We start from the raw sequence: 22,143 nt of genomic DNA on the forward strand, positions 1-22,143 counted from the left end.
CTGTCTTTCTATATGTGGGCTCATGATCATTTGGGAATCAAATCATTTGGTTTTGGTGTTGGTTTTACTTAACTAGTATTCCATGGCAGCTTCTTTTACTGATAGAAAAGGGTCTAATGGTGCTGTATTCTAAGTTTTGCAGAGCTGTAATTTTTCTTAATTTTCTGGAAAAATTTAATATAGGCCATGATCAAGCGAATTTTAGCTTTTCCCCAGTCTGTAAGAGTCCTCTTACCCAGCTTCCTCTCTTTCGTGTACTCTAACTGCCCGTCACGTTGTCTAACATGTCTTCACACTTGGTGCGTAATCCAGGCATTCCGCTAGATTTAGAGTGGGTAGGTAGGACAAGAGTTAACCTTCCTGCTGTAAAACGACGGGCTGATACGCTCAAGACTCGCCAGTCAGTAAAGAAGCAATGGCAAGCGGCATGGCTTTTGAGAGCAGTGACTTGTATCGACCTTACCACCCTGTCTGGAGATGACACCGCGACGAACGTGTCCCGACTCTGCTTCAAAGCGCAAAATCCTGTAAGGAAAGACTTACTGGAAAGCATGGGTATGGCAGACAAGGGAATAACTACAGGTGCTATTTGTGTGTACCCGTCTCGTGTCCCAGACGCCGTAAAGACTCTCGAGAATCTTAACTCCAAGGTTCCAATTGCTTCAGTGGCTGCAGGATTCCCAGCAGGTGATCAACAAAATGAAATTATCGAAACTGCTTCTTAAAATTAAGAAATTGGTTTACACCTCGACGTTGACCAGTTATTGAAAATACTCCTATGAATTAAATGTGCTTTTCATCCAAGTATAACCCGTTCCCCCTTCCCCCTCCTCCCCCTCCACCTTTTAAAAAATTGCGTCTATAGTGTTTGTTGAAGAGTGACTAAGTTGAAACTTTTGTTTCTGGTTGGAGCCTTTGCTTATCATTGAAAGATCCAGCATTTAGATATTATTATCCAAATTTTTCTGTTATAACCTTAATATTTTGTAATATTTCCAATCAGCTTTTTTTGTTTTCATGTCTTCTCCTGTTTTCTCCCAAACTCAAGGGGGACATAGGAGAAGAGATGTGGAGTGATATTTGTGATATTTGGGATTGTACAGTACAGCTCAGAGATAGAGAAAGAATCACTTTCAATGAGCTTTTGAAGAAGAAAGGCTTTTCATGGTCTTGATTACAACCATAATTTTGGATTGTAATGCCACACCCCCTGCCACACCCCCCATCTTATTGCACAACAAACCTAAGTGGCAATTGTTGAGGAGAGAGATGGCAATTCTAGCTGGTAATAGTATTTTCAATAGCTCTTATACCAGATGACATTTACTCGCAGAAAATTTACTTCCAAGCCTTGTTTGCTCTGACATTTTTCTTGAATCTTTGCCTCTTTCTTGTTGTTTTAATGTGGGTATTGCTATTATTTCAGTATTTGGTGAATATTGACTCATTAAAATTCACTAGTCCACCCCATGGAAGTGAAGCCTGTGGGTGAAATTTGGTATTCCAATATAAACATACTCAAGGCCTTTTCAGAATTAATAGTACAATGTGCATTCGTTATTTCCCTAAATGAGTATTTCACAATTGTGCTTAGTCTTGTCTTACTAGTTTTGTTTTTGTTTAATCCTCTACACCTAAACATCACTATGTGTATTCTTCACATTATTCTCTATACATTTCCTAAGGTTCTGACAAGGGTAAATGAATAAATAGGGTAAGTTTCTAAAGAAACTTTGGTGCTGCCTCAGTAGGGAAGTGTTACAGGATAATTTTGGTTTTAGCAGGTAATTTAGTATTAACAACTGAGTTGAAAATGTAAACTAGCCACCGTAAGGGGTAAAAAAGCTGACATTTTGAGCATTAGCCCTTTGTCAGAGGGTTTGATGAAGGGCTAACGCTCGAAATGTCAGCTTTTTTGCCCTTTACAGTGGCTAGTTTATGTTTTCAACTCAGTTGTTAATACTAAATTACCTGTTATACTCTCCCACCAATGCAGCACCACAGTTTCTTTAGAAACTTGCCCCTTTATTAATTTTGGTAACTGATTTGATGATGTATTAAGTTAGCCAGTTTACATAATCAATTCAGATGATAAAACCAAAATTATCTCATAAGAGCTTCCTTAGTTGGTGATCCTTCCTTAAGTTCTTGTTACCTTAATCTGTGATTCAGGGGTGATATTGTAAGGAAAAATTAAATGTTTGTCACTTTCAGTAGTCAAATGGTTTAAGATTGATAAAATGTTTTTGTTTTCAGGCCAGACACCCCTCAAGCAAAGACTAGAAGAGATAGAAACTGCAGTAGCTTCAGGTGCCACAGAGATTGACATTGTGATCAGCAGAGCATTTGTTCTGGAGGGTAACTGGGAAGCACTTTACAATGAAGTACAGGCAATGCGCAAAGCTTGTGGAGAAGCCCATCTTAAGACAATCATTGCCACAGGTACAATTAGGGATAATTTTATAGCCTTGTCTATTGTGAATGGCATTGATCATATTTGTGGTAAATATACATTGTATATAGCTGTTTCCAGAAAGGTTGTCAGAAAAATAAGTGTTAAGTGGATGAGACAGTGCCTAAAGGAATTGTGGGTTGTTTAAAAGTCTTGAACTGTTAAAAACATCATTAAAAGGATGAGGCATTGTGGGTTTGGTAAATTTATTTATTTGACTTATTGAAATTTGTTGATTATTTGGAAACCATTTTTTATTTGAGATTTTTTGCATACACTTTTGTCCTTTTTCCAAAAACTTTTCCTGAAACAGCTGTAAAATATTTTATGCTAGCAACCATAACCACCATTTGTAATTTCAACAGCCTGCTCTTTAACTCGCTCCTGCCAACTGAGGGCTGGGGCAGGTTATGATGGGTAGCAACACTCTTAGTTGCTTCATGCCTATGAAAGTTCCCAGATTGTGAGCCAGTTTCTTATTTGCTTGGTCTTTCACTTGACACCACCAAATGAAGGTCTGGAGCAGGTTATAATGAGTATTAACACTTAGTAGCTTCATGCCTGTGAAAGCTCCCAGATTGTGAGCCAGTTTATTGTTTGCCTGTCCTTTTGTTTGCTTCGACCAACTGAAGCCTTGGGCAGGTTATGATGGGTAGCAACACTCTAAGTTGCTTCATGCCCATGAAAGCTGCCAGGTTGTGGGTCAGTTTGTTGTTTGCCTGCTTTCTTGCTTGCTTCTACCAACTGAGGCCTGGAGCAGGTTATAATGGGTAGCAACACTCCTACATGTAGTTGCTTCTGTAAAAGCTCCTAGATTGTGGGCCATTTTTGATCTCTTGGGACCTCTGTTTATATACTGTATGCTTATGGTAAGCATTCAGTAATGATATATCTCTTTTCTTAGGTGAACTTGGCTCTCTAACAAATGTTTATAAAGCTAGTCTGGTTAGCATGATGGCTGGTTCTGACTTTATTAAAACATCAACTGGTAAAGAGTCAGTTAATGCTACATTTCCTGTTGCACTGGTTATGGTGCGGGCAGTCAGGGATTACTATCAGGTATGCTATATATGTTTATTTATATTTGATATGTCATTGCATGCCCAAATGTTTTTGGCTCTTGAGAGCCAAAAGTACACAGAAATGTTCAATTCAATGTCTCTCAACACAAGCATGAGAAGACAGTGTCCAGTGACTAGCTTGTTAGACTCCTGATCAAGGAGCTGGTTTTAGCTCTGACTTCATCATTGGGTTCTGTTCTTAGCTTGAATACTTGTTTTTTAAGTATCTCTTTGCATCTAAAGGTGCATTATTTGTGGCTAGTCTGGGAAACTGTGAAAGAAACTTGATAAAAATGCTTAGGGTAACTTGCGGTGGATGAGCATTCCACTAAGGAGTAACAGTCTTACCAGTCTGCTGAGACCAAGCAGTAAAAGTCATGGGCTACTGGGCTTTAAGAATTTACCTCCATTTGACCCTTAAAATAGCTATGGAGCCTTCAAGGTGTGGGTAATACTGTAACTGTTGCGATGTGATAATTTGTTGACATCTTTGCATGTACGCGCTGATATTCTGTGACTATTGTGTTTTTAAAACAGTCATTTGCCAAAGGAGACTTGAATATTGTTGAATACTGGTAATATCTGAGACAAAGTCAAGGGGATTATTCTACAATATTCACTGGGTCTGGGGCTGTTCTGTAATTGCCTTGATTCTTTCAAGTTCTATTAATAGTAAAATTTTTGTTGTTACAACCATTCTGTAAATGAAGAAAGCAGTGCATAGAATATTTTGTCGCAAGTATTATTTTGATTACTGGTATTGAGATAGGCAACCAGTTTCCACACTTAAATCAGCAAAAACTTCATATCTTACTTTTGAAAAGTGTCTTGCCACACTGAGTAACATATTTTTGGCACTTCGCTGTTGAATTTTCTTTGATCATGTTATTACTTCCTCTGTAATTTGAAAAAAGCAAGACAGCTATTTTAAAATTTAGAGCCAATGTTATAATCACATTGTTGGAGGTGATTGATAGACTGCACTGTGATTTACTGTGCGACTCTGTCGAGAAGTTAGTGAGAATAAACCCTTGAGTGGTAAAGTTTGTTGTCAAGTCTTTTTGTTTTTGTATGATGTTACAGTTGATTATGGAAACATCCCGCTTTGATCTCAAACCTATTAAGTAAATCTTGCTGCCCCATTCCTCTGTGGTAATTTTGTTTTTGCTCTTCAACTATTTGCTGGATATAATACTGTACATGTAAATATAAATGATGAGGACCAGTTTTATAAGAACGAGCACTGGGAAATGAAGGGCTGGTATAATTGATGTCACTCTAGATTTTATTTACATGTAAATAGAAGAAACCAACACTTTTGGATTAAAAGTGAACAATTTGAATTTTGCCCTAAGGACCTCCCAAAATTTTCAACAAGGGTGTAACATTTTTAATATATTGTATGATAAATTATTTGTTACTGTTCAAGGGCATTGCAGTCTATGCCCTTTTAATTTCTTTTTTTCAACATAGCAAACAGGTCACAAGGTAGGCTTTAAGCCAGCCGGTGGAATCCGCAGTGCTAAAGATGCCCTAACATGGCTCTCTTTGATGAAAGAAGAACTTGGGGATGATTGGACACACCCTGATCTGTTTAGGATTGGTGCCAGTTCACTGCTGGGAGACATAGAGAGGCAACTTTTCCACTTTGTAACTGGAAGGTTTGTTACAGTTTGTAATTTTGTACTTTAATTTGAAATTAACAGGGCAGACTACTAAATAAATTTAATGCAGGAGAAGGGGAAATGGCATGTTTAATATGTTGTCATATATTATTAATAAAATGATATAGGATTTATTGTTACTTGGACCAGTAGCATTTTAGTTGAAGGTAAAAATATATTATTTCTTATCAAGTAAAGCAACAATCATAATGAATTTTGATGCAAGTCATAAACATGTAATAGCATTGTACATATCTGTTTTCACTTTCATGTATTTTTCTCACCAGATGTAGAGTATTAGTCAGGTTGTAATCAAATTTCATGGGCGCTTTGCAATTCTGTTTGTTTACAATGTGTCCACTGGAGGGCTTTAAATGCCAATGATTTTCTTCCATCCTTTTAAACTCTTTTGAGAATGAAATGGTAATGGTACTGTTTACTGTTTATTCCACAGCTGCAGTGTACATGTATTTACAATCAAATAACTTGTGTTGATCTCTAAAAAATTTTTGGGTAGAGGCTTTTAATTTAAAAATAGGTACCAGTATTACTCCTTATAGTAACATTTTTTTCTTTTACTTTGTTTAGATATGCTGCTCAACATGAAATACCTATGGCGTGAGGAATAGTAAATTTAGGCTTAACAGTGTTAGAAAATACAATGGATATTTTTTAAAGGGAAAGGGACTGAATTAGTCTTTGACACTATGTAATTGGACAAAATGCATATGCACTGAGAAATATTATACACACACATGGAAAAGGGCAATTTTTCATCAGAACTTTAAATGTGACTATTTAAATGTGGTTTAAAAATGAAACTGCTCTTCTGAAATTATGTGATAGGTTTATTGCAATTGAGGTGTTAAAATTGAAAACATACACACATTACCCAACTTGTTTTATAGTTTTACTGGAAGGTTGAAAATGATCAACACCATTTTTTCTTTTTGCAAGGTGTTACAAAAGTAATTGAAAAGTATGTGAAATGTTTACGAAAAATCTTAACCTTATAAGGCAGTGTTTTCACATACTTTTCAGCTAGTTCTTGACACCTTTTTGAGAAAAATTTGGGTCCAAGCATGCACTTGAGAGCCTCTATGGTAGATTAAGCCTTTACTTTCAAAATAGGGCTTTCATATATGAGATGACCGAGTACTGGGAATTATGCCCAGCGATTGGTTCCCAGGATAGAATTGGTATTCTAGTTAAAAAAAAAAATTCTCATCTTCTGAAGATCACATCAATAATTTGCAGCACTTTCTGTGTTGCTAGTGATATTGCAGTTATAATTATTTATAGCAAGCCAAACTTAGTAAAAGGTGAGATGAGGGTCAAGTCAACAGTTGAGTTTCTGTAGTTAAGTATAAGAGGACAACCAGATTCAGCAAGTCTGCAAATACTGTAATAACGAATCATAATAACTTACAGTATGTCATTAGGAAATCACTTGCACTTTTTCTATCTTATCTGTGTAATTTTTTAATCATATTAGCCCTGGTGATATAAGCAAAATAAAGTGATAATTTTGCAGCTGAAGTTCTAACAATTAATTGATATTATAAATAATATCATTAATCAGTATTATTTTAATATAAAGAGGAAGGGTGAAAGCTGAGGCAAATTTTGAAGTACTTTTTGTTTTATTTAATTTGATTCTGTTTCATGAATTTTATGAATCCCTTAGCATTATAACCAGCTCGAAGAGTGTGGTCTTTGCAAGCTTCACGTCATTCTTCCGATCGAGGCCGCGCATCTCACAACGCAGCACTTCATACGTTGCGTGACATAGACTCCTATAAATGGCTCGTCGCAGCCGTAAACAAAGAGTGACACACAAAAGGACGGTCACAATTACAGGTTAAAACAAACACCGATCGAATTTTTAAGTGATTGGTGAAAAAGTTTTGCGTCACAACCATCCTGAAGGACTGCAGAATTCTCCATTTGCTTTAAACTGCCGCAACTCGCCAAAGCATGACGAATACAGCAGCGCTCATTACCGTGGCCGATATAGTTGGTTGGGGTTATTTTTTGTCTTGGACGGTATCGTTTTTCCCACAAATTTATGAAAACTGGAGGCGAAAATGTGTGGTTGGCTTTTCTTTCGACATGTGGGCTTACTTCTTTCTCAGTTATATTACCTACATGATTTACAATGTGACGGTCTATTTCGACCCGAAGGCGATCATGTCTAATTTAGATCAGGATAACCCGGTCAAGCTGACAGACGTGGTATTCTCTATCGTAGCGTTTGCCTGTACTACTACTCAGGGCATACAGTGCTTGATGTACGATCGGGGATCGCAGGAAATTCATCGTAGCACAATTGCCATTTGTGCTGGTTGCTTACTGGCCCTCGTTGTACTAACTGTTCTCAGCCTTTTTGGCATCCTCGGCTCGTGGTTTGTGGTCCTTCAGTATTGTGGATATGTTAAGTTTATCGTTTCATTTGGGACGGTGAGTACAAATAAATTGAGTACCAAAACGAATCCATCGTATTTAAACTAATTTTTAAATTATCAGCTTATTAGATTGTTAAAGATTAACTACACGTCCATGCTTGAACCATGCTGCATTTTTCGTAATAGGTCCAGATCGGCGTTTAGTAAATGGTGTTACATTGAAAAATACACGTGGTTCATCTCAATTTCAGAAATAATATTTACGACTTAGGCATTATTATTGTTTCAAATGACGCCATGTGGTTTGGCTCGACATCTCATGCTTGCGTAATCAGTGATGCATGTTGTGTTTGAACAAGTGGCCTAGCAGGAAGGGGAGGTCGTGGAATACACTTAGAGCCATTATTACTGATTTTGATTCACGTGGATCAGACTGTTAGAGGTTGGCTGAATTACTCATTCACTCCTTTATTTTAGTTGCTTTGTTTTGTTCTGTGCTGTGTTGGTTTGATTTTCCTTCTTCTTATGAGTTCAGCCTTGCACGTCATGATAATGAGTACTGGACTGGACGGAAAGCAACAATTTTTTTCATTTGGTATAAAAACCATTGGTTATTTAATTGTAATACGGCCTGTATAAAAATGAACCCCTTATCTGTGCAGGGTCGCACTATTTTTTTTTATTTATCTTTCCATGGTGGCTTGATTTATGTGACTTTTCTCTTGAGGCGTGGCTAAAATTTGTTAATTTGATCTTGCAAAGAACGGGAATTTTCCTGTAAAGCATTTTAATCCCTATAATAATTAAGAACTTTGCTGGAATTTGAATTAATCAATTTGTGAATTTTTTTTGTGCATGTCTATTGTAGTATTCACCTCAAGTGTGGCTCAACTTCAAACGCAAATCCACAGAGGGGTTCCATATTGGTGGAGTGCTGCTGGATTTTGGTGGAGGAGTACTCAGTCTGTTACAGATGGATCTTTACTGCTTCATTGAACACAGCAACAATCAGCTAACTGGGAACATTCCTAAGATGGCACTTGCTGTCTCCACTCTCTTATTCAACATCATCCTCATTTGGCAACATTATGTGTTCTATTTGGGAAATGAACACCGTTCTAGTGATAGTGAGAAAGAACCTCTGTTAAGAGGTGAAAGGTCAAATGAGTTTTATACAGTAAATGTCCATGCTGAGGATGGAGATTATATTGTGATAAGTTTTCAAGATTCAGAGGAGGAAAGCACAACCCAACGTGGTGCTGGTTCTCAGGAGTCTTTGGTGTAAATTTTTCTTTTAAAGCAAAAACAATCCTCAAATGTTTTATATTTTGATTTCAACAGGGGATGATCTGATTTTGTATATATGCATTTGAAAACAAATGTAATCAAAAATTTGATAATCTACATTTTTATTGATAGTTTTATCTTTACAAAGAATTTTTATTTATTGAATTTTTTAATGGCTAAATTTTAGTGTACATATTAATCTTTAATTGTTGGAATTGAAAGTGGACTTAAAATTACACCACATAATTAAGGCAAAAACTCAAGTCTGCATTGTGGTACAACTACTACAGAGCATTATTGGAATTACTATGTACTGCGAATACATTCTTCCAACTTGCATGCAGAGATGCCTAATTTTGGAAAGCTGACTTGAAGTGACTAGAAAAATGATTTTATAATGTGTTAGAGGTAACTTTTTGGGAGTATGTTAATATGATCAACCAAAGTCATCCATAAGGTAGGCTAAGTCATCAGAATTTCAGGGAATTAAAACTTTTCATAACCCTTTCACTGCCAAGATCTGATTGTTAATTCTCCCCTCTAGCTGCTACATATTTGCTTCTAAATTAGTCAAGAGAATTTGGTGTTAGATCAGGAAAACAACTTCTAGGTGATAAGTTTAAGTATTCTCATTACCTCTTTGCTAGATAGTATGTGGATATTATAGGGAGAAGTTACCTCTCAATCACTTCTGGGAGTTAAAGGGTTAAGAGCATATTTGAAAATCTTACTCAAAAGGTCAGTGTTGAGGAAAAGAAACTTTAAAATAACTAAGTATAGCCTATTTATGTGCTAAGGATGAGCACTATACAAACACATAACCCTAAAACCCTAAGCAAATTTTAATGGGAATGTTTAGGAGAATACAAGGACTTGAAACCCTTTATTAATCGTTACAAAGCACATATACCTATTTCTTGAAGTGCAAAAGTTATTTTTGATGGAAAGTATCAGTTACTACAATAGGGGAATTTTTATGGGATTTATTCCAAATGTTTGGTAAGCAAGTGAGACATACATTGATTAAGTTATTAATAATAATAATAATAATAATAATAATAATAATAGTCTTTATTAATTCATGAGATAAAAACTACTTATCCTACTTTACAAAACTTCCAATTTAGAACAAAGTTACATTGTATGTAATAATTACAAAGTTAATTATCTTTAAAAATGTACAAAATACCAGTTACAAAGCTGGGTCATATTTAAAAATTAGGTGATTAAAATAGGGGTTCCTCACTTTGTCTGTGTTTAATTTAGGCTGGTGATTAGATTTGTGTCTTAAATTGTACTCTGTGACCTTCAGTTTAGGTATAAGGTTTCTCAGAGGATGTTTCTCTTGATGTTTTACCTGGACGATTATTTTCCTTTCCTGTATTTCTAATAGATCATAGCTGTTTACCACCTTAGATATGTATCTCTGCTTGTGACATGGGTCCAGGAAACACTGTACAGTTGTAAGCTCTGCATCAATAGCACTGAAGACTGATAGACCAAAAGTTAAGTAAGGGATAGATAGTCTACTTCTGCTGCAGTATAATCCTCTTTCCTTCATGATCTAAGTATAGAAAGACATTTGTTAGCTTTAATTAGCTTATTTCTTACATTTGCAGTAAATCTGCAATCTTCCTGGAAAGTAACACCAAGAATGGAGAGTGCACTGGTTTGCAAAATACCTGACATATTATTAGATATGAATATTATAAGCACCTGATTGATTTGAATATTCTCATGAACTCTGGGGATTTTTACGATTAAATTGTAAATGTTAAATATTAAGTCAAATGCACTGAGTGTGGTGAGCAGAACTGATGTTTGGGTAACTTTGAAGACTTGCACCCCAATCTGTGGATGGTGCAAGATATATCAATGAGAGGATGAAAGACATAGATATACAAACAAATCTTTCTTGCTCACAAAAACAGCATTGAAGTGAATCAAGAAAATTATTTTATAATTAACAGATTAAATGTTTTTAAAGGAAACAGGCTTCAATTGTCATTAACCCTAGAGTCTCCAGCCCTCAGCTTTTTGGAGGGTGTGGGGGCAACTGCACACAGGATAGCTGAACACTGCATCAAAGTGTCTAAAGGTGTTTGATGAAGATGTTATGATTATATATATCCATGGTCATTAGGGTGACAAGTTTTAATCAATGAAGTGTCCTTGTAATACAAAGAGGAATTTGTACTATGACACAGCTGACAGCGACTGTTTCATGTTTAACTAATCCGCTTAGGAGACACTAAAGGGCTTAATGTATTATTTTCTGATTACTAGCAAAGCGGTTTTCTTGACGAAGATCTATTGCCATTAATTTTGAGTGGTTTACAGAATATATATCGTAAAGCTTACCACTATTTTGCTCTTTCAGGATGTATGATTAACTGTTTGATCCCTAGGAGTGACTAGACATTAATTTCCTACAGTGCAATGTCACCCCCGAGAATAAAAGAAATGATAGAAATAAGCTCATGATTGGTAAACAAACTCTCATTGTCAGCACCTTTATGTATGGTAGGAGAACGGTCTGGAGAATCTGTTTGCTGATGTTCAGTTGTAAAGGGTTAAGCGGAGCGTTTAATTACTTCTAAAACTCATTTCACGGCTGATTGAGCATAATCAATTTCCTAGTTAAAAGGTCGTATTGGCTAGGTAACAAATCATTTAGTGAAATACCCGTCTTACTGGGGTCACATTTTCATAAGGAAAAAGTTCTCGTGGATTTCTCATGGATATTTTAGATAAACTATCATTTTGATTTGTTGTTTACTTCGACTAGCACCGGTCCATTGTAAAGTTTGTTTGTTATTTTTAGCTTCGAAGGTTGATTGCTTGATCTAATTGATAACGTTGACCAGAAACTCATTAGCTCGTGCAATAAACCACTCTTGTCATACAAACTTGTCTTACAAATCTCCTACCGTTGTTTTTTCCAGTCTAAAAAACCTGTCAAATTTCTTGTCAAGGTACTTTTCGCGGTCCAAGAATCCTCTTAGAGTCGTAATTAGCGTTCGATGGGTTCAGAGCATTTTAATAATGACATTCTCTTGGGATGCATTCTCGACACCCCTTAAACAATACTGCTGCTGGTCTGAAATTATTTTATCACATGTTCACCACTTGTCTTAATGTCGGGCCAATTGTCGTGGTTCTTTTTTGTTCTGGAAAATACCGTTAATTGTTAGTCAAAACCAGTCTGTGTTTATAGAGTTACAGACATTTTCGCAATCGCTTGGAAGGGGTTGTGTAGGATTTTTTGTTGTTGCAATGATTGGCAAATTTATGACGGAAAGAAAAGAGATTTCGAAGAGGAAATTGTTCGTGGCTTCAAGTAGTGCCTATGACATGGAAGATGATCTACAGAGGTGCTTGATGTCACGGAATATTGACTCAAAGAGGGAAAAACACAAGAGAACAGGCCAAGAAATGTCAGAAAGAAGAATATCTGACGGATATTTTATAACGAAGGATCCTCAAGTGGCGACATCTAAGGAATTAATAAGGAACTATCCAAGAGGGCCGAGCAACAATAAATCTGAAATCCTTGTAGAGGGAACTGCGCTCAGCTATAACAATTTTGTTCAGGATTCAGATGTCGCTGAAATAAAAGTTAGCATGAAGTCCGGTCCACAAGGACAGAACGTTTGTACTAGCAAAGACGGTGGTAAAACCGACGCACGCGCCGCTCAGGGCGAGAGTAGTTTATGTGAGCTTCGCGTATGTGTGTCATCCGACCGCCGCGATCAAGAGAATACAAGTGAAATGAATTTATCGGGATCAGCTAAAGAAGCACCAAGGAGTCTCAACCCGAGCCCTTGGAAAGAAATCTGGTCGGTCTTACAGGACAGGAGTTTGACAAGTTGTCTCTCGACCAGGAACATGGAATTTGGGCGAGACGTGATCGAAACACCATTTTCGACAAGGACTAACCCGTACAGCGGGCCGAGGAAGAACAAACCTCAAAGAATACCGCCGCTGTATAACACAAGAAAACCATTTCCGACGAGCCAAGGAAACAAAGAAAAAATGCCTTCTTTTGATGATGCTGTTGTATTTCATACCGTGTTAAAAGACGCGAGACGCGACCAAGGTATCGGGAGTCCCAAAGACATGAATTGCGAACAACGCTTGGAATTAAAAAAGGCAAAAGAGGTCAACTTAAAGAAAGAACCTGTTGAAGGTAACACCTCCGGAAGAGACGAAAATAAATGTGAGAAAGAGAGGACTGATATTCTTCCAAACATAGCCTACCCAGCAGCGTCAGAACGCTATAAGAGCAAGTTTCGGGTGAGGCTACTTCCTCTTGTTGCCAAGAGCGATTCCCTTCCGAATTTGACGTCGTCATCAACTTCGGTGCCTTCGGAGCTCATCGTAACTGCACCGATGAACGTTGTTCACCCTGACGAAAATGTCCTCCTAGGTTGCTTCAAGAATGCAGAGAGAAAGACAAATTTGGTCAGCGAATCAGAATTGGTAAAATTCAGGAAGAATCGCTCGATGTCGCTTGATTCAGTTTTCTCCTTGGAATCTTTTGCTGCTTACCAGGCAAATAAAAGTTTTAGTAAAGAAATAAATGTGAAAGGCCTCCAAGTCTTACCAGACATAAAACAGTCTGAGTCAAATGAAAGGAAGCCGACGATGAAAAAACCCAGAGAGGAAGGTCTGAATGTTACTCAAATGCTAAATGTCATCTCACTTCCTTGGAAGTGCACATGATCAGTGCAGACCCTGCGGAACTGAGAAAAAGGATTCTTATCTTAATTCTGTGAATGTTAAAGTGTATGGGAGCCAAAACGAATGTTTCAAAGTAGCCTAAGAATAAGCTAGTCCTTCGGGCCGGCTTTCGGCCATTACATGGTTGGGGTGGCAGGGGATCCTCAACTACATGAAGGACCCAATTTTCTCTTTTTTTAATGCCGGATCTCTGTTCTTTTTCCCCCCTTCATTTCATCTAAATAACTGTACGTTTTGAGTCACTGATTATTATCACGAACTGCTTGAAAAGGCTGTTTGAAACTTTCATACTGCCTAAGAACAGCTCAGTTGCCTTATACCACTAGTGTTTATAGCTTTAAGGTTCTTTTAATTATCTGTATTATTTGGGTCCATATTTTTCAGAAAATTTACTGATATGAGGGGTAGCTTTTTATATCTCTTTCTATTGTTTTCCAAGGTTTATCTGACATACTCCTTTTGAATGTTAAGGCGCATGAAAATTGAAGAGAACCTTTGATTCGTTGTATTCCAATCAACGGTATAGCCGAAGCCATTTCTCCTTTAATTACTACATATGTTATATATATATTTATATTATTTGAGATCAGAATGATTTATAAATTGAAAATTTCTTAGGCTAGGCTCTCTCAACCGTAATTTGTAACTGGCTCGAGAATTTCAGATTAGACTGATGCTACTACTCGAAAAATTACTTATTGCGGCGGGATTTTATTTATGTTAAAACAGAAGGACAAATTTTGAGAGCAGGTGTTTGCAAATTTGACCGAAAAATGAATAAATTATCAAGCTTCAACCACCACCGACGGCTGAAGATGTCTATCGTGAGAAACTTCGATCCCAATCATTTGAAGCCTTAAGCATTTTTCTATTTTTCTCGTGAACTTTCGGGAAATACAGCAAAGATGGATTCAAAGCACGCTAAAATACAAACAGGGAGTAATCAGATCTCGGCCAAGATTCAAAGTAAACAAATCCAAGATAGAACACAATTTTCCGGCTATGATGAAGACGTTAAAAGTGTCAGAGACTTGTTCATCTTCGGTGAAAAACATTGCGAACCGAAATCATTCAGCAGAATGGAAGCTTGGATCAACGAAGAATACAGAAAAGTAAAGAGGGTTAAAACTGGGCGCTTTCAACAAACTGGTAACTTTCTGAGAGATCTAAAAACCGAAGCGTCCAATAAGACAAGTTATAAGTTTTTTCCTTCTCCTGAATTCAAGCCGGGAAATTATTTTCTACTGCCAGAAAACTCCGATGAAATGGAGTACGACGCCTTGCGATTTGACCGATGCGTTCCCTCATACACTTATGTCAAGCCCTCAAATCAGTTGTGTAGGAATAATATTATGAGAAAGGCATTTTGCGAGGTTGTTGGGAAAGACTTGTGTATTGACTGCAATGGTGGTAAATTGAGGCAAAGATTCAATCACAAAATGGATTCCTTGTACCCTTGTCTTCAATATGATAAGGATAAAAGACCTTACGGGTACTGTCCAAGGGCGATTCGTCTTACAGAGCCTTTGCCGTCAAGAGTTGAACGACGACCAAAAAGCTTAAATTTATATGGTAGATACCGTAATGCAACAAGCGGGAATGTTCTTGGTTTTGATCCAAATGATTGTGATAACGATGCACCGATGAAAATTTGTATTAACGCTAGACCGTACACGAGATGAATATACACAATTCCAGGAGAACGGAAAATCTTCAGGCTCGAAAAGCGAAAACGACAATAGAATAAATATTTATTGTGAAATTGCTTCGTTTCTAGGATCGAAGAATCATTTCTTTCCTAGTTAATATATAATTATAGATAAAATGTGTCTCTTTTTATCCGTATACGTATTAGTTTTTATAGGTACTAAGTTTTAAGAGAAAGAGACAACCTTATGGTGTTGTCATGGTTTCATTGTACATGTCCTGAACTGTGAAGAATGAGAAACCGGAGCCCGCGGTTGTGACGAGCGGATCAGTAATTAACTTTTTAAACAAATTTGGTGTCTTCAGAAAATTTATTGAACTTGCTCAAGATTTATATGACTTATATGTGCCGATCATTATGAGTCGGGCTAAACGTAAGAATTACCGCAGGGTGACACTAATTTACTGCTGCGGATACTATTTAACAAAGAAACATGTTATTCATTCTATTGAAAAGAAATATGTTATTTATTCCATTGTTCATTCTAAATATATTATTCTATTCTGAAATCTAGGTTGTCCATAGGATTTTCAATTCCATACTTCAAATTTCGCAGTGTGATGTTTTACCAACTAAAGCTATAAAAAAGGTTCACATTCCTCATGAGTCTTACGTATTACCTGGATCAACCATGTGATTTTTTTTATTTGAAGATGAGACTCGACATTTATCATCTCCTCAATTAACTTTTCTTGTATAATTTTGTACATATTGAACAAAGAATACCCTGAGAATATCAAGCAAACAGCCTCACATCACCTAACTTTGTGTTAAATTTGGAATACGAATCGTCCGACGAAAATTTTTGTCCTTTCGTGTGTCTTCTAAGTGGTATATAAGGTTTGAATTTTGGATTTTTATTAAACGTCGTGCTTCTTAATCCTTTTTGTCATTCCCAATAATTAGTGAGCGTGTCAAATACTGGATACGTACAATTTTGACAGTCGCGCAGATCAGGGAACAACCGTATAATATGTGAAATAGTCAGGTATTCAAAGCAAGAAAAAAGTGTTTGTTTATTATTTGCAGGATTTTAGTTTCCAACAAACTAAGGGACCGGCCGAAGTTAAATGGCTGTACTGACAAAGTTAACGAAGGCATCAAATATTCCTTGCAAATTATGTACTGGCGTGACCTCTCTTTTATTGGACAGCCCTGTAATTTCATATTTCGTTTAATCCTTGAAGTGTCGTATAATCAGTCAATTTTGCCTGGTTGGAATAATAGATTGATTCACTTGGCATGAGCTTCGAATACACTTAACTATATCACCTCTTTAGTTATTTCCAAAAGTTCTTGTATATGAGGCAGTTAGTAGGTTGAAACTATGCTACTGAAGATGCAAAGGAAAGGGCATGTCTTTACTGCGACTCTTTTTGATGGTGGAACCATTCTCTCGAAGTGTTATTAAATGTCCATTAAGCTAACGTCAAGCCGAGTAATATATATGCAAATAATTCAAAGAATCAGTCAATTGTTCTTCAGCCACAACCGACTGGTCATTTGTTTTCCATAATCAAAGCATGACTCGTATTGTTACCCGGCAACACTTCAGTGCAGTTAGAAGTCGCACATCGACAGCCGTGAAAGTGAAGTATTTTATTCGCATATCTATTCCTCCCCGTCATGGCCTTCAAAGGTAGCCATTTACGTACACTACAAGATGCACAAGGCATATGGAGGCCCGGTACCTCTCAAGTGGATTGTCAACACAAGTAAGTGGCAATCCATCGAGTTAAGTTTAGTGTTGACTAAAATCCCTCATCGGACAACAACGAAACGCCGATGAAAATGTTCACTGTCAATCCTTCAAACCGAGATAAAGCTTGGTCCTTTTGCGAGTATTCGCAGTCACTAGAAAGCACGGTCCTAGGAAATGAGATCACTAGTTATTAGGTAGTTCGAAGTCAGTTGGTTGGAAATTCGAGTGAAATTTGCGGTCGAGATGTTTAACTGATAGGAATTGAAGTATGGCTGTACTGATTGCAACTGACTTCAAACAGAGAAAAGGTCAGCCAACGAAAAATGTTAAACGATTCACTTTATGTGGTCTCGCGTTTGTTCCACAGTGTTTCTCCCACTTTCAGAGTTGAACGAAGGAATCGAGGACCCATGATGCGTTTATATAAGGGTGAATTTGATAAAAACGGTATTTCAGAAAAGTCAGAGACTAACGACATGGAACAGATACGCAGAATTTGTTACTGTGGGGCATGATTAATGGTTCTTGAACAGAGTACTTAAATGACCAATTTAGTAATCATTTGGCTCGAAGGTAAAACTATATTTATCAACTCATAAATAAAGTTAAGTCTGAAAGTCGAATACACATCTTGTGCGACTTGTGGCCTTCTAAAATGGCTGTCGCAAAATATTTCAGAATTTACAGAAACGTGTAATGTAAGCACCTAGAGGGCAGATGTAAATATTGTTTCAGAAAGAAGTATTTTGCTCCGTGGTTAGGATCAAATTTTAAACTTGTGAAGAAAGGCATACCTTTATGCTAACGCACTTAATCAAGACCTCCTCTACATGTCCGGTTTTATATGTGGCGCTTTAAACAAATTCACAACTCTTGTCTCAATTTTTTAATAATTTAACCTTAAATTCTTCAGGGTAAACCTCAAAACTGTCACAGTAGCCTTTGACAGGAACAAAATCTTTGAAGTGCCACACAGTCCGACCAAGAATAGGTCCATCGAACAATCTTTGACAAAAGAGACAGAAGCACCAAAGACGGATTATTATGCTTCAATGACAGCACCAAGTGACTCTCGCCAAAACGTAAACAACTATCACGATTATGTCACTCCAACCAGCACATGCGCTCTGGATGACACTCGGTCTGTCCATTCCATTTCAGAGGCTTCTCCGGATAGAGTTTCCAGAACAAATATCTTATCACGCATGGCAAAAACAAAAGCGTCCTGGGTAGAAAATCAGAAGATTCATGAATCTCTTCCGCATAGGAAGAGTCCAATACTCTGCAAAGGTAGTCCGGTTGGAGGTCTTCCATTAACACCGTTCATGGAGAAGACGTTGTCAACGGATAGGGCCACAAAGGGAGTTCGAGACGGAAAAAAGTTTGATCTACTACCAATATCAAAATATTTGGCCCACTATCGAGACCAGAGGAAGTTCAGAAAGGAAAAAAAGCTACCCTTGGTTCGCATCAGTTCCTACCACACTCTATGTGGTTGCCTGGACGGCTTAGGATCATGGGATTGTCCACAGCAAGAATATCAAGAAGAAAAACGACAAACTGCGACATTCTTTACGACAAAGGACGTATTTAAACCTTTCCATTCAAGATTGTTACCCACTAGGGGCGAGGTTCTATATGTGGAGCCTGCGCAGACTAAGTTAAATTCTTATCTTACAGATCACGTCAGGTTACCAAGTCTCCAAGGAAACAGCAGGAACGACACTTTTGTCACTGAATTTACCGAGAGGTCCAGATTCAAAGCAAAAAGAAATACTACATTTCCCGTCATTGTGCACTGACAGGAGTTTCGGTTTGTGAGCAAAAAAGTCATTCATTTCTGTCTGGTTCCTTTAATTTAAAACGCAAATTTGGAGTATATGATACTGAAAATCTAAAGGGTTGTAAATCTATCTGGTTGTGGAGTTATTCAAAAAAAGGAACTGAATAGGACTTGCAGAGAGTGATACTCCATTTAAAGCTTTCAGACACTGAATATCGACAACTGCCTCATTTAATATAGGGAAAGGCAATCTCTGAAAATAAATTGTTGAGTATTTTATGGATTCTTTTGTTTCTCAGAGCGGTGACCTAATCGTATTTTCACCTTATCCTTCCCAAACTGTGATTTTACAATGTCCCTTTTCACTTTTCTTTACCTTTCGTATACTTCAAGTAGTATTCTTTATATGACTTGAATGTGAAGAGCGTGTAGTGTCTTATCAGAGTTGATTAGAGGTCTCGTAATAGAGACGTATTAGGGGGGTTGTTACGAGACGAGTAAAGGGAGCGAGTCTGTAATAAAGAGTACAAAGAACGTTACCGAGCCCTAATGTGTTGAATCAATTATCAATAGCTATAAAACAACTTCCAGTGGACTAAATCGCAAAAACAAAACAAAACAAAAAAAAGAAATAACTCAGAAAAACCTGCCAGTAGATGATAGATGTTGCTTCTTAACTAATATTTATTGACTTATATTCGAAACATTTGTATCTTATAAATGTTTCTTTACCTTTAAAAATATTTTTTTTCTGTTTTATAATTCCGACCTCTTTGATTCATGATATGAATAATTTTTATCTTTAACGCTCCCGTGTTTACAAGACCACCGAGATATTGATTTTACCTCATATCTGATTTTTTTTAATGGTGAGACGGATCAGCTTTGTTGTCAAAAAAATTTAAATCATGTAAGATATTGAAGGGAACGTACTTCTAATCCCGAGCTGAGAAATTCATTCCCACATGCTTTTCAGTTAAGGTTTTATTAGGTAATTCAAGAAGTTTTTCCTTCAGACAAAGTTTGAATATTTCCTCGACCACTTTTGTGTTGTCTTCAGTCCTGGTATACTCTTGGACCGGTTAGTCGCATTGTAGAACCACAATGTTACGAGTCCGATTTTTTGTGTTTCTTGTGAGATTTTTACAGAAGTTAACTTATCATATGGTAAAATCTTTTGTAAATTGTTATCACATTAAAAGCCTCCAGTTTTTATTGGTAAAATAACCATCCTTTCAGGAGAAGCCGCTTTGTTGCTGCGACACGTAGGATGCACTATTTCTTTGTTTGGGTAATCTCGCTTTTTTCATTCGTTAAACCGTTCTTTTCATCACCAAAATAGGCCCGTTAGTCATTTGAATTTTTAATAACTCAAATCTCCTTCAATTTGAATACCTTGTCGGCAAAATTAATTATTTGTAACTTTGTAAATCGGTGTCAGCTATCTTGTCTCCTGTCCTTGTTTACCCTTTGGCGTCATGAAATGGGAAACTATCTCTTTGGTGAAATCAGGTTATTGACTTGTACAAGACTAGTTAACATTCTCGACTATGCAGCTTACTATTAGACGAGTAATATTTGAAAACCTAAATTCAGACACGTTGTTTAATAATAATCACACTTTTACACTTTCGAGAAAATTTACCCGCTGAATGGAATCTATGGATTATATTTGGGGGGCAAATGAGGTAAACCAGCTTTTGCGGTAAATAATGCACAGAAGCAAATCAAGTAGTGTCAGAAAGAAAAAACTGGAAGGTTATTCAAGCCACTTTAGGGATGGTTATCGAGCTAGATCTTCATTAAACATATCTAACACCTTAAATTGTAGTAGTGACGATACAAAACGGAAAGGAGGCGATGAAGTTCGGAACTCAAGAGAGAAGGACTCCGTAAAAGATAACCAAAGTAAAAATCCGGCTGAACTGCCTTTCGAAACGATTGCATTTTCATCGCTTCTAAACACCAATGAATTAGTCTTTTGTGAAGGCTGCAACCATCTGCGCAGCGTCAGCGAAGATGACGTCTCAAAGTTTTTTGGTTTAGGAGAAGCAGATTACGATTATCAGGTTTACTCCTCGAGGGACATGGAAACGGCTTTACCAAGATATAAGAAAGGAACACATTCCTACCGCTCCAACAGGGAAGGCTTTAAGACTTTGGAAAAACCAAAACCCAGAACTACTTTAAACGATAAGGTGATAATTCAACATTCAAAGGACATAGCGAGCAAAGTAAACAATGATAATGCAAAGGCAGGTGGATCTTTGCCGTTGCTAAAAACATTTGCGCAGGAAAGGGCTGAAAATTTAAATGGAAAAATCGGTACAGTCGGAGCAGCTAAACCAGGATCTAGAGGCAATGATGAGGATATAGGAACTGTCAACGGCAAGAAACTTACAACTTCATTGTCTTCTGAGTTTCACAATTTAAGGCACTTTCTGCCATTACTGACGCTGTGCCAATGCCCTGATTATGATTCAGCTATCATAGAAGTCGTTCGGGATTATAACGATCCATGCCGCGGTGTGTCTTCACATATGTTTACGTCTTATTAAGATTGAAATTTTTATCTAAGTATACTTCAATGTAGTCTGAAATAATTTGTGTGATTTTAAAATGATTGATCATCCATGTAGGCCCATTGAATGGAGACCAATGTGGTCAGAGGTCGTGTAATTTCAGATTTGAACGAGCGTGCAGCTCCATTGCATGAAGACCAATGTGGTCAGAAATCACAGCTGTGTTTTCACATTTGAACAAGCAGGCAGCTTCTTTGAGTGGACATCTTTTTGGTCTGATATCATAAATATTAATTCAGACCCTAAAAAAAACAGACTCTTATCTCACCACAAAATTTTCGCCACACGTATTTCAGTTGCTTCTTTTTTAAATCCTTCTTGCAATGTCCTATTAGAGCCTCCTAAATACGTTCCCTTTGTCAAGATTTTATTGATCCAATAGAAATACTAAGACATGAAATATTTCGATTTGTAAATAAATTGTGCCGCAGAAATCTAATCGGTTGGTTTCTTTTGTCTTCCGCTCCCACTGGCTTGGGAAAAGATGTGAATGAAGGCAAAAATTAGTGACTCGTTTATAGATCGCACTCCTGAGAGCCAGTTAAATTGCTAAAATTTCTTTGATTTAAAATACGAATGTAATAATGACAATAAATTACTATGAGAAAATAAAAAATTGCTCGGCTTAAATGGACGGTTGCAATACAATACCTTGATTTCTCTTCTCCCAGCATATTTGGAGGGCAGTGTAAACTTCTCACAATCACTCAAGTCTGACAACGTTGGTATTGCACAATCACTTGCACGATAACAAAG

At 37.1% G+C, this 22,143-nt stretch overlaps 3 protein-coding genes across 3 annotated transcripts; all 3 read left to right on the plus strand.

The window, feature by feature from the left end:
• Positions 1–22: 22 nt before the first annotated feature.
• LOC113674836 (deoxyribose-phosphate aldolase) lies at positions 23–6,716 on the plus strand. Its single transcript, XM_027191332.2, has 5 exons — positions 23–687; positions 2,257–2,442; positions 3,357–3,511; positions 4,987–5,174; positions 5,766–6,716. The coding sequence occupies exons 1-5, from the start codon at positions 285–287 to the stop codon at positions 5,797–5,799; spliced, it is 966 nt and encodes a 321-aa protein (XP_027047133.2). The 5' UTR covers positions 23–284; the 3' UTR covers positions 5,800–6,716.
• A 74-nt stretch (positions 6,717–6,790) lies between these two features.
• On the plus strand, positions 6,791–10,860 carry LOC113674855 (cystinosin homolog). Its single transcript, XM_027191353.2, has 2 exons — positions 6,791–7,637; positions 8,451–10,860. Exons 1-2 carry the CDS (start codon positions 7,155–7,157, stop codon positions 8,865–8,867), a joined length of 900 nt encoding a protein of 299 aa, XP_027047154.2. The 5' UTR covers positions 6,791–7,154; the 3' UTR covers positions 8,868–10,860.
• A 5,988-nt stretch (positions 10,861–16,848) lies between these two features.
• On the plus strand, positions 16,849–19,084 carry LOC113674857 (uncharacterized). The gene is made up of 2 exons (XM_027191355.2): positions 16,849–17,035; positions 17,936–19,084. The coding sequence occupies exons 1-2, from the start codon at positions 16,947–16,949 to the stop codon at positions 18,822–18,824; spliced, it is 978 nt and encodes a 325-aa protein (XP_027047156.2). The 5' UTR covers positions 16,849–16,946; the 3' UTR covers positions 18,825–19,084.
• The last annotated feature ends 3,059 nt before the right edge of the window (positions 19,085–22,143 follow it).

Source organism: Pocillopora damicornis, chromosome 2 (genome assembly GCF_964200805.1).
Source record: "Pocillopora damicornis chromosome 2, jaPocDami1.2, whole genome shotgun sequence".
Classification (NCBI taxonomy): Eukaryota; Metazoa; Cnidaria; class Anthozoa; order Scleractinia; family Pocilloporidae; genus Pocillopora; species Pocillopora damicornis.

Bases quoted from the DNA above. Each gene is read 5' to 3' on its own strand.
- LOC113674836 (XM_027191332.2), top strand. From the start codon at position 285: ATGTCTTCACACTTGGTGCGTAATCCAGGCATTCCGCTAGATTTAGAG. The intron at 2,443-3,356 runs GTACAATTAGGG...CTCTTTTCTTAG, and splicing joins TAAGACAATCATTGCCACAG to GTGAACTTGGCTCTCTAACA. The intron at 3,512-4,986 runs GTATGCTATATA...TTTTCAACATAG, and splicing joins CAGTCAGGGATTACTATCAG to CAAACAGGTCACAAGGTAGG.
- LOC113674855 (XM_027191353.2), top strand. From the start codon at position 7,155: ATGACGAATACAGCAGCGCTCATTACCGTGGCCGATATAGTTGGTTGG. The intron at 7,638-8,450 runs GTGAGTACAAAT...TGTCTATTGTAG, and splicing joins TTATCGTTTCATTTGGGACG to TATTCACCTCAAGTGTGGCT.
- LOC113674857 (XM_027191355.2), top strand. From the start codon at position 16,947: ATGGCCTTCAAAGGTAGCCATTTACGTACACTACAAGATGCACAAGGC. The intron at 17,036-17,935 runs GTAAGTGGCAAT...TAAATTCTTCAG, and splicing joins CAAGTGGATTGTCAACACAA to GGTAAACCTCAAAACTGTCA.